Genomic DNA, 12,882 nt, shown 5'->3' on the forward strand with positions numbered 1-12,882 from the left:
TAACAATTTCTACATTGTTCTGGCAACTATGATCTCCCTTTGGAAGAAATATAGCCTAACTATATTTACTGAATAAAACAATGGGCATACAGCTAGACAAATAACTTGATTTGGATTAATGACATTAGAATACAATGAACTAGATGAGAACCATATTATAGTAACCAAACATAGAAGCAACAAAATGTGGCACAGTGTTCCAAAAAGCCCCAGATAGATATATCTATAATATCAAGAACAGAAATGAAGATGAAACAATTATTAGAACTGTCCGTTACACAAAGGGTTACACAAATTTGGGGCAATAGGATTATTGAAATCTAAGGCTATCCTGCCCAACCATACCACTCTCTTTAGTGCTAAGGTTGGGCTCTTCCAATTTCTTCTTCATAAATCATTGGTCTTTGAATATCCGAATCCTTCTCCCAAGGTCAGAGCCTACCTATCAACCAGACCCTCAGATATTTCATGAAAGTGATAACATTTTATTGCTTCATAAAAACTAGGTTATTTTTGTAACCAGGAAATAGAGACATATCCTGCTTGGAAAAAAAGAGTATGGCCCACAGAGAGAAAATTCTGAACTACAGAGACATCACAAGGAGAATAAAGGTACACAGTGTCCAAGCTATGGTTTCTAAATGTATCATACTGGATATGAATACTGGACATCAGTAAATAAGAAGGAAAAAAAAATTATGCCCCTCTAGAAAATTGTTAAGAATACACTGGGTTGCAAGAAGAATAAACTATTCAAAATCTGATGAAGTAATACCTAATAATCCTAATTCTAGGAGTAATACTCCTAGAAATACTAATAATTTTGAACATTAAATGGCAAAGACCAAGAATAATTGGAGTGGATCCTATGCTTGGAAAAATAGAAAATAATTTAAAAAGGGGTTGTAAATTCCAAACACTATCTCTGATGACACAAAAACATCTTTATAAGAACTCAAGAAGATAATGATGGACATACTATCCTGGCAAAGTGATGCTCATTGTGTCACTCATAACTCAACAATATCGTAACAAATCCTACCTGGTCTCACATTGACATGGGAATACGATTCCATTCTTATGTCACCTCAAATGTACAACACTTAACAAGAGTCAAAATAAAAGTTTTGCAATATCAGAACAAACAGGGAAATCTATATTTAAATATAATAGAGAAACCAACTGGACAGGTAAAAATGTAAAAGAATACAACAATCGATAATAAACATTTGATTAAGAAGATTAAATGTAACTCCACCTAAGATTGTCTATGGAGATTCTCAGTCATCCATGTTCTGGTTGTCCCAAACATGCTTTTTTCAAGAGGACTTTCTGGTTCTTCTCTGAAGATGTTTCACTTCTCATCCAAGAAGCTTCTTCAGCTCTGACTGGATGGTTCCATTCCCCACCACTCAGTCAGAGCTGAAGAAGCTTCTTGGATGAGAAGTGAAACGTCTTCAAAGAAAAACCAGAAAGTCCAGTTGCCTCTTGAAAAAAGAACCTTTGGGCCCACCTAAGATTAAAATAATTTACTTAGAATAGAAAATTATTGCTGACTGTTTAAACAATTAGGTGCTAACTACTTTAGTAAAATACAAGAGTTTAAAAAAAAACCTCTAGTAGTGACTACTAGAATATTTAATTACAATATTTAAAATTCAGAAAAACTTAAGACTTTGAAATGATATTTAAAATAGTGGCTTCTCAGATATTTACTGATTCTTACTAATAAGCGTTACTAAGAAGCTTCAGCAGTTCTGACAGGATGGCGTGGGTGATGGAAAGATTTCAAGGATTTAAAAAAAATACCTTTGTGTTTTACAATATACAAATTATACCCACATATATTAAAAATATGCAAACACTCAAAGTTGCATAGGCTAGAACAGTAGAAATACCTTTCTGCTCATTGTTCCTAGAAATTTCCCATCAGAAAAATCTGCTAACAAAACAACCAACCAACCAGATGTTAAATGGCATATGGCAGAGTTTTTAAAAGGACAGTGAAAGTGAGGAACCTATCCAAACATTTAACCCTACCTATACCTTTTGTAGAATAAGGATGGTTGGACAATAGTAAATAGGAATCGAGGCAATCTGTCATTTATACAGAAACTAGAAACCCATTTGGATTTCAGTTGTAAAATGCAAGTCATTTGCTTCCAGGGAAAAAAATGCTAGAAATTTATTTCTCATGCTCAGAACTAACATATTCTGCAGATTCTGAAAGCCATTTCTAGGTGAACTGAAGTGGGCCATAGGGCTGTCTCAAATACAAGTCTGTCAACTCCCTTTACTTTCTCATCCACTTTACATGAGTTCCAGGGTTCTGGGTGGAGCTTCTGCAGATGAAAGAAGACAAGTACTTATGTTGTCACCTCCAGTTCTTTAACTGAGAGATACTTTTCTCACTTGGAACCTGAGCATGTCAGAACAGGAGACTTTTGTGTCCTATGTTTAAAGCCCTCAGTTTTTCCATTTTATCATATCGAGGTGCTTTTGAAGTGCATAGTGTTTTTACAAACCTAACATTGGAATTACAAAGATAAAAAGGATTCTGCCTGTCTATCTGTCTATCTAAATCCCACTCAAGGTGGTAAACATATCCAACACCCCTTCCTCTTCCTATTTTCCACATAACAACGACCCTGTGAGGTGGTTTGGGCTGAGAGAGAATGACTCCCCAAGTCAACCCATTTGGCTTTCATGGCTATTTTCTTAACCACTAAAGCACACTGGTACATACATACATACATACATACATACATACATACACGGTTATAAAGAAAGGACTTGAGAAAATAGGCATGAGAGTTAAATTTACATTGCAAAGCTAATAATCAAACCAAAAGAGAATTAGAAATAAAATGAATGCAAGCAGATATAAAGATTCCATAAAAGCAATGCTGAAAAGACTCCTTGTGCATCCACTATACTTTTTCTGTTAAATTTTCTTCTATGGTTGCAGTTTTGCTACATCTTTTGGTTTGGGATCTGACAACTTGGCCTAGTCAAAAAACTTGACATCCTTGCTTCTCTGAATCCCTCCACTTCTGAATCCCTCCAAAAAACACAAGAAAACAAGAACCTTCTATAATTTGTTCTCCAATGACTTCAACCCCAATTTTCACTAGAAGTTGCCACCTAGCCAACAGATAGATTGTTTCACTATAAAGGCACACAGCTATTATCTAGGCCAGTGATGGCTAACTTTTTTGCCGTTGCGTGCCAAAAGTGGGGGGAGCATGGGGGGGGGTTGCATGCCCACATCTGTAATTCAATGCGCCCTGCCCTCCCATGCATGCGTATGCGACCCCCCCCACGTTCCCCCATTTTTGGCATTTGATGGCACAGTGGGCCCGGTAGGCCTGGTTTTTTGCCCTCCCCAGGCTCCTAGAAATCCTCTGGAGCCTGGGGAGGGTGAAAACAGCCTCCCCCCCGGAAGCCCTCCAGAGGCCGGAAATGGCCCATTTCCCGACTTCCGGTGGGACCGGAAGGCTCAAAAATCAGTTGGCTGGCACACACATGCGCACTGGAGCTGAGCTCGGGCAACACTTGCATGCCCACCAATATGGCTCCATGTGCCACCTGTGGCACACGTGCCATAGGTTCGCCATCATGGATCTAGGCTAGCAATTAAAAAGTCCTATCAGCATGGATAGATGTGAACTTCTCAGGAATAGATAAAATTAGTGCATCAGTGTAAAAGTCCTTCTTGATTCTATAGGCCAGTGTTGGCGAACATTTTCGGCACCAAGTGCATGCTTGCCTGCTCGTCGGGGCCACACTCTGGAAAAGTCGAACTTGTAGGTTCTCGCGGGCATAAGCGCCCAACGATCAGCTGGCCGGCCGCATGTGCAGACTGGTTTTTGGCACTGCGAAGGGATCATGCTCTGGAAAAGCTGAATTTCCAGGTTTTGGCATGCATGTGCACCCGACAGTCAGCTGGCCAGTGCGCATGTGCACACCGATTTTCATCACTGCCACACATACAAAGGATAGCTGATCATCGCATGCGCATCAGAAACCCAGAAGACAAACAGGCGAGGCCGTGTGTGCCGGGCGACACGGCTTCATGTGCCACTTTGGGCACGCGTGCCATAGGTTCGCCATCATGGCTATAGGCAAAACAACAGTGATATAAGGAGTGGGTATGGTTTAAACATAGTTTAGCAAATTTCTAAATTCAAGATCAAAGAACCGAAAGGATTTAGAGGAACAATGAAGCTCTGTAATTGCTACTAACTTTGTCCCTTTCTAGGGACAAAATGCAATAGATTGTATTTTGCTAAATAGGCAGATATTATCTACATGAACGTATAGTTTGCATATAAATAAGATTTCACTGCTGTAAAATACGTGTTTGTAACAACACAACACACACACACACACACACACACACAAATAAAAAACATTATAAATGTTTACTGATATTGAGGCAAATATTTGTATTAGAAATAAAGTCTACCAATATATTTTTCAACAAAAGAAAACTCAGTATTGCAAAAAAGATTAGTAGAAAACTGCATATTTTCATTCTTAAGACCGCCTAAATACCGTATGTACATGAAATTACATATAAACGCTAACAATACTAATTTTAATAATGAAATATTACAAGTTCAGTTCACATAATCAAAGCAAATACTTAATTATGCTGAACAGCTATAAATTAAAAAGATTAACTTCAGATAAATTGCACGTACATTTTATAGAACTGGAGTATATTGCAAAGATAACTATATATAGTTTCTTTCTTATTTGAAATTCTGTCCCATCAGAATTTCAGTTAATAAAATACAGAATAACATCTGTTTAGATAATTGCTGAATTAATGTCAGTATTATAAAAGGTTATGTTGCTGTACGTCATAGATAAAATGGAAAACATGAAAACTAAATTTTGCTAGAAACAACATCATTCATTTATTGTCCATTTCTCTTGTTTACACATTTTATTTAAGTAAGAGAGATAAGGACTGTAGCAAGAAAAATGCAGGGAGATTACCACTATTTGCCACTTTCATCAGCTCAAGCCTAGTCTATGCATGCAAAAAAGAGTCACTCTTAACAGTGACTTTTAAGAGTCATTTTTATTATTTCAGAATATGGGTTGGAATGAGGTCATCTCCCTCCATTGTGGATGTGTCCTGCGTGTACCTGTGGAGTGGATTGGCCTAGAACTGGCCTTATACATTGTATACTATTACAGTAGTTGTCCACTTACAACGGTTTGTTTAGTTTGAAGTTATAAAGGCACTAAAAAAAGTGATTTATGACCATTTTTCACATTTACAACTATTGCACCAACCCCTTGATCACATGATCAAAATCCAGATACTTGACAACTGACTCATACTTATGACAGTTGCAGTGTCCTAGGGTCATTTGATCCCCTTTTGCAACCTGACAAGCAAAGTCAATGAGGAAATCCAGATTTACTTACGACCGTGTTACTAACTTAACAACTGCAGTGATTCATTTAACAACTAAGGCAAGAAAGGTCGTAAAATGGGGCAAAATTCACTTAACAACTTTTTCATTTAGCAACAGAAATTTTGGGCTCAATTGTGGTCATAAGCTGAGGACTACATGTCTTTTCAAGAAATTCTGTTTTATTTTTCTATGTGAAAGAATGCATATTCCTTCACTTGATTTTTGTTGCATACATATGGCAATGTGAGAAATCAAACAGAAACTGTAAAACTATGGTTTTAAAAACCCACAATTTTTCATTAAGCCATTCATTATGCTGCTAATTCACAATTCATCCATCCATGACATTTGAGTAACTACATTTGAGTAAGAACAAAGATAGTGAAACTTTAAGTTCTGTTTTCCAGTTCATGAAATATTAAACACACAAATCATATCTAGGATTAAAAGAAATGGATATTAAAATATGTTCATTTTTCAGATTTTCAGTTTGATATTATATCATGCTTTTTTAATGTTCAAACTGGATAACCAATCATTAACTGTACTTAATTTTTTCAGTATAAGGACTATACTGAACTTTTATATCAAACAGAACTTTTATTATTTTCCTCGATGGTCACAGCTGTTTCAATTAGTACATGTATATCAGTACATGAATTGTGTTGATCTGTCCAATAGTAAATTTACACAGAATAGCTGCTCTGAGAGGAAGAAAAATAAAAAAGGGATTTTCATTTAATAGTAAGCGTCATATGCAACATTTTTCTAAACATGTACTGCTTAGCATATACTTTTGACATGTATTAGTAAAAAGCTTCTATATTTGTGCAATCAATCATCAGATACAAAACTGTTGAGTACACGTTTATGCACAAGTATAGGCTAAACAGGAGACTACTGAAACACAAAAATATGTGTAACCTTAAAGTTGGCTTTATTTTAAGACAGAGCATTTAAAAATAACTGCTCACACAACCCATGGAAACAAGTACAAATAATACATATAAGTAGAATAATCTTAAAAAAATGTAGATAAATTAGAAGTGAATTTTTAACAATTGCTTTTAATTCCTTTGCTGTTATATGATGCTTATAGGTAGAGTCTTTATTCCAATCTGTACAACTCCTCCCCCCATAATTAATAAATCCAATTTTCAATACAACAATGGGAATGGAAAATGTAGTTATCTGGTTTCTTTAAATATGAAGATTGACAGTTAATTTAAAGCAGTATTGATAGTCACGTAATTCTTTGTACGTGCATTTGATTCTTTCACATCACAATTACTAGTGAAAGTAATTCAGTAATTTCATTTTATATGGTTTCACCTTTTTTATTGGCATTTTACTTTTATATTTCACCTTAGTACATTTGGTATTTGAGCATTTTAAAATAATCTGAACATTGAAACAGATTTTGGAAAAGATTTCTGAAAGTGCCAGTGTTTTTCTCTAACTCTAGAAGTTAATATTATAGATCTACGGGGGGGATACAGTACTGAAGCGTACATGTTTTCACATTCAGTCTTGACTAGAATATGCTTCAAATATCAAGGTCAATGTGATTTAAACAATATTATCTGTTATGTTTATGTTATACACCATTCTTAATTATCATGACACTTTAGCATTTATAAAATAACATTCATGCTTTCCACAAACACTAGAAGCGCTATTGTTTGTTTTGAAAAAAATATTTCTAAAACCATTTATTTTATAATGTATATGACCTGAAATTGTTGGAAAAGTGACACTTTAGAAGCTCACCTTTCCTATAATTCAATACATTTGGGTTTTAGCCACAAACAATTAGACCTAGAATAGATTGGGGGTAGGATGGGATTTGGAGAAATCATAATTTTTATTGTTAAGTCTGTAAAAATAGATAAAAATAAAACATTGTACAGAAGATGTGAGAAAGATTTTATCTCCTATTTATCACTTTGAACAGAAGACTGTGACAGCCGGGTTTAATAAGTACTAAGCCTGATAATGAAAGGTATTTCAATGAAACTGGGTTTTATAATTTTCAGACTCAACTCTTAAGATAAATATGCTTTAAAACTTTTCAGAAAAAAATTATACAGGGCCAACAGATGTCAAAATCTCTAAGCACAATGAAGTATTCTGATTGTTAAAGTACAAATGAAGTATCTATTTCATTCAGAGATTTTCTAATTTCCCAATACTGGAATATTTTGGACAATATCTGATCACAAAGGGACAAGTGTCTAAATGCTATGTTAATTATAAACAATTATACCTAAGGCACTGCAATTTAAGCTCTCTGGCAACAGGAAATGTTCGACTGGTATCACAGTCCTGCATTAAAACTCAGACTTAAGCGGACACAAAAAAAGGCTTTGCATGGATTTTCCTTGAAGCCTTACAAATGATTACACAATTTCCATATTTATTTACATTAACGTCAAAGCACAAAGAACTTCCTCTTTATTATCAAAACTGAAATATCACCTGAAACACTGTATTGTAGTACTGTAATACCAAATTTAATGCTCCTAATTACATAGATATGTATATGCCAACTGGATTCTTTTACATTCTTTTAGTTATATAAGATGATTTTAAATTAAAATACCTCTTAAACCTGGCCATGGACATCTGATTTATACATCATAGTAGGGGACTAGCCATTGCATTCACCTTACCAACAAAGGAGCACTTCAGAATTATACCTATTTCATGATCCCAAATACAGGCAAAGCCAGCTTTGCACAGTGTTTCTAAAACAAACAAACACAAATAAAAAAACACAAAACCTTTACCTGACCTTATTTCATCAACATTCTCACTGCATTTTTATCCAATTTAATTTAGACTTTCTTCTTGCTTTTCAACATTTGCCAGCTCTGAGATTACTACTTTATAATAAAAAGTTCAATTAATGGACAGGTATTACCCTCCGTTCCCTCTTTATTTCTTACAGGATCCCATAGACACAAAACTGTGCACTAGTTAAAGCCATCTACTCTAGTTATTAAATAAAATGAACTGCCTTACTTTTAATGAATATAAGGTTGCAGAACCATTTGTTCAAACTGTAATTATTATGAAATATATCCTTTTGATATATAACATGGCTTTCTTTTTCATTAAAAAAGTCAAAGCATTTACATTATATATTGTCAAAATGTTTTACAAATCATTGTTTTTGTTTCCTCAGGGTATTATTTAAAGGGAAGGGGTAAACTATCTTTTAATATAAGAAAAGCAAAAGCTTCACACACATTTCTAACCCAAGTCAAAATTCATTGTTCTCTTTTTCATGGACTAATCAATTTCAGTTCTTCATTTTTATCTTTAATTTTCTCTAATAGCTAAGTTAATCAATTTGTGCCATAATATATAAATGTATTTCTGATTTCTTTACAGCTAGATTGACCTTTAAAAATCTTTAGCTCCCAAAAGTGTTTTGCAGATTAAATAAGACAAAATATAAAAATGCAATACATTTGAGTACCGCTGGCATGATCAGTGCACAGTAAATGAATGCATTTTTTAAAAAAACTTTTTTTCTTATGATAATGTAGTACTGGTACCTTCTAAAAAGTGATAAAATATATTCAACTATATATGTTAAATTACAGAATTACATTTTATGCAGCTTTGTTTTTAAAAGACCAACCCAGTGTACTGAGATTTATTCAACTAAATCACAGAACACAAATGTGCACATGTTCACATACATACAGAGATATGCACACCCCACTCAGTCTTCGAATATCTCTGAGAGAAGAGCCAGAGTAGAAGATGGATAATTTCCTTTCCAAAACATACTGGCCAATTTTACAGAAATTGATCCCATCAATGATTCAGCCTAGCATATTATTTCTAGCAATATTTTTCTCCCCCTAAACCCCAATGACATTGAAAAAAATACTGCATTGCAGTATTTGCCAGTGTATCAGAGGGTATTCTGTCAGATGCCCCAAAGTCAAAGGCGTATAATCACATAGTAAATGCCATACAATAAGGAAACTGAGAGACTCCATGCTAAACGTGTATATTTATTAATTCCAAGTACATTCAGCGTAGCTCATCCATTATGTTGTTCAAGATCTGTATGAAATGCAAGGATTACCCACTAGTGCCTACATATCAAGTTACTTTATGAGTCAGTCATCTTGATAACCTAGAACCATAAGCTCTCCACAAGCCAAGCAAAAAGAAGACACCGTGCAACATACGGAGCAACTCCTCACAACAAAGATACCACACTAAATATTTCTAAGTTTGAAAAGCATAATTCAGGGAAGACCTCAGTATGGAAAAAGAAATGAAAAATATTCAGGAGTTATATTTTAAGGTAACCAAAGAGTAAAACTATCTAGCAAAGTTCAAGTTTGATTTTCAGAACAATTGCATATGAGAAACTGAATATAACCATGCCATTCCTTTGAAGCTATTTATTAAATATCTTTTTAAAAATAATTTTCCAATAGAGATTTATTTGATCTTTCTTTAACAGAGCTCAACAATAATAAGATACTTACAAAAAAGTAAGGGGGGGACGCGCGGTGGGGGGGGGAAAGAAAAATAAACTAAAGAAAGGCTGTTTGCCTTTCTCTATGTAGACGTGCCAACTTCATTAGTTAAGTATAGAACAGTAGGAAGAATTAATACATCCAGTTATACATCCACAGCATACCTTACTATTTACATTTCATCTATTTCAGTTTTTCAATAAATGTCTTAATCCTATAATAATAGTATATAATTCATTGATTTTATAGAAATTTTCTTGCATCAAGAGACTTCATAGGTTTTTATGTATTGAAAAATCTATTTCTGCATCATATCTAGAACCTATGCGTATTATATTAATTCTGGACAACTGAATATATGAGAGTTTGGAATTAGAATGGTAAAAGAAAAACAAACTCTGCAAACTTTTGCCAACAGATTTAAAAGGGGAAAATAGAGAGAAGCAATACGGAGAATAATAAAACAATAGAACTGCTTGCTGCAACTATTCAAAGATGAATGTAGTGAGGGGAGGTGCTGGATAATTTAAATGCAGTATGAAAATTAGACAAATTAAAATATTTATAGATTATCAGAGGTTACAGAATCTCCATAACTTGGCTTTCTTACACAGAAGGCCAATCTCTTCTTCAACAAAAACTGAGGAAGCATTATTCTACAGAACAGATTTAAAACAATGTGAATTCTGCATATTTTACAAATTTTATAGCATTTCTACTTAAGTCCATCTTACAAGTTTAGGATATACTAAGTCAAAGGTGAAATTTGACAAGCCTAACCAGTGTAATATAGTTTAGTGATACTATTAAAATTAAATAGGATAGAAACAGTTTATACTGTTCTGCATATAAATACTATAAATACTATATAAAAGAAACTGTATTTTCCCTTACCCAATAATTCAATTACAAAGTCATGGCATTTCATGCCACATATAAATCACAATACTTTCATACATTTCCTATACTTATGAGTAAGTTTCTGTACTGTTGTGAACTGACATTTAATGAATACTTTGAGAATGAATTTTCAGATCAACTATTTCCATTCAGCATCTCTCTTTACAATGTACTATTTCCTGTCTTCAATGGATATTCGTGCATATAGAATTTATATCAGTAATAAAATGATTAAACAACCCCTACCCTTAGAAAAAGAAAGAATGCAGAAAAAGAAGAGATACCACGTTACGATATGTGCTTGTGTGGGCATATATGTCTGTGTGGGTTATATCTATATATCTGTTTAAACCAATTTAAAAAGAGAGAACTTGAATGTTTATTCATATAGAAAAAATAAAGTTGTGGCTGCCACAAAGAACAGCAAAGATAATTGAGGTAGACCCAGAATTTGTTTTTTCCAGTGTTTGCAGTATTCCCACATGATTGCCACCTGCTCCCCCACTCAGCTTCCCCTATCCTCGTTTCCCGGGCAACCTTTCACTGGCTTTTCCTCCAGCTATCGCTTTCAGTTCGGCTGCTCAGTCTAATCTTATTTGTTTTACACCCATCAAAACAAGCAGCTAGACAAAGAAAATCCTACAAGAATAGGCAAAAGACCATAGCTTTGTTTCTGAGTTTATAATAAATATTCGGGGAGGAGGGAGGGGGTGCCTGTAAGATATTTAATTTGAACAAAAGTAGGAGGGGATGAGTTGAATGTTAATGCTTCTTTCTTCTACTCTTTCCTCCATCCTCGTGATTTGCTTCATTCTGCCAAGACTTAAAAGTCTACATTTGATCTAGCCATTTTGCACAATCTATAAGAAAAGCTGTAACAGCAAGAAAGGGTGTGGGAACAAGGGGGAAAAAAATCAGACAGTTTTGGATTATTTTTTTTTACCAAAAGAATATGCTAAAAATAGAAATACTACTATCACATTAATGGATTTAACTTCCTTCCACAGAAAAGAAAGCACTCTTGTTTCACAGCAGCCTTAAGATTCCACTGAAACAGTCCATGTAGTCATTAGATTCCTGTTCAACTTATCACTTGTGTAGCACAAATGAAGATTAAAGAGCATCATATGCTGAGCATATAGTACAAAGACACCGTGGCTGTCAGCAGCGATCAGCCCAATGCCTGCTTACCAAATGAAGCATTCTATGCCATGACACTCATCTGTATTTATACAATAGTTGTACATACACATTACATGCCCAGGTGCCCTCATTAAAATCCAAAATAGCCTATAATTTTATTTATAGTTCACAATCTGCTATCCTAAGCAAGCACAATTCACAAGCCGCACAAAGCCTCAAAGCAGTGTGTTCCTAGCGTTCACTTACCATTTTCAAGCCATTCCACTCCATCTGTGATCACAAAGATGGACCCTTACAGTCCCTCACCGTGTCAAAAGCAAAAAGAATGTTATGTAAAAGCTGACATTCCTTCTTACAGAACTCCTGCCCAACGATGCAACACATCGGCATATACTAGGCGCTGCTACACATACAAGCCGCCTCCTCTTTTTATGAGGTCATGACAGGAAACTCTTTGAAATACAATATGCAGCATTTATTGAAGCTCCTATAAATCATTATCTTTTTTAAAAAAATTACCGTTGTCTACTGCGCAATACACCAAACCAAAACAGTATCTGTTTCAAGGCACTACCTCTCTATATAATTTCTTTTTGAAGGATTCCATTTTGCATATGTATTACCCGCATGTGAATGTGGGAAATTTTACCTCCCCAGCCCCCTCCTTCAGCATTTCTGTTGCCCAATGCAATCTTGGGTATATTTAAAGCAAAAACTATAACCAACATTAAATGGTAAAAATACACCATTACTACCCTTTATTAAAAGCTAGGCAAGTACTTACGTATGTGGAAAAAAAAAAAAAGGAAAGCTGTGAAATGACAGGAGAAAGACATTTAACAAGCAAACCAAGGGGAGCAAACTAAACTAATGTGATAACACAGACTGATAAAAAC

At 34.6% G+C, this 12,882-nt stretch overlaps 1 protein-coding gene across 1 annotated transcript in view; it reads right to left on the minus strand.

Annotated features, from left to right (window-relative positions):
- The window catches only part of ELAVL4 (ELAV like RNA binding protein 4), a 108,631-nt gene extending 96,265 nt beyond the window's left edge, over positions 1 to 12,366 (minus strand). Inside the window, exon 1 of the mRNA XM_058176186.1 lies at positions 12,233 to 12,366. Within this exon, the coding sequence (XP_058032169.1) occupies positions 12,233 to 12,256 (24 nt within the window). The 5' untranslated portion in view covers positions 12,257 to 12,366. The remainder of the gene's footprint in view (positions 1 to 12,232) is intronic.
- Between the last annotated feature and the right edge of the window lie 516 nt (positions 12,367 to 12,882).

This window comes from Ahaetulla prasina, chromosome 3 (genome assembly GCF_028640845.1).
Source record: "Ahaetulla prasina isolate Xishuangbanna chromosome 3, ASM2864084v1, whole genome shotgun sequence".
NCBI classification, from domain to species: Eukaryota; Metazoa; Chordata; class Lepidosauria; order Squamata; family Colubridae; genus Ahaetulla; species Ahaetulla prasina.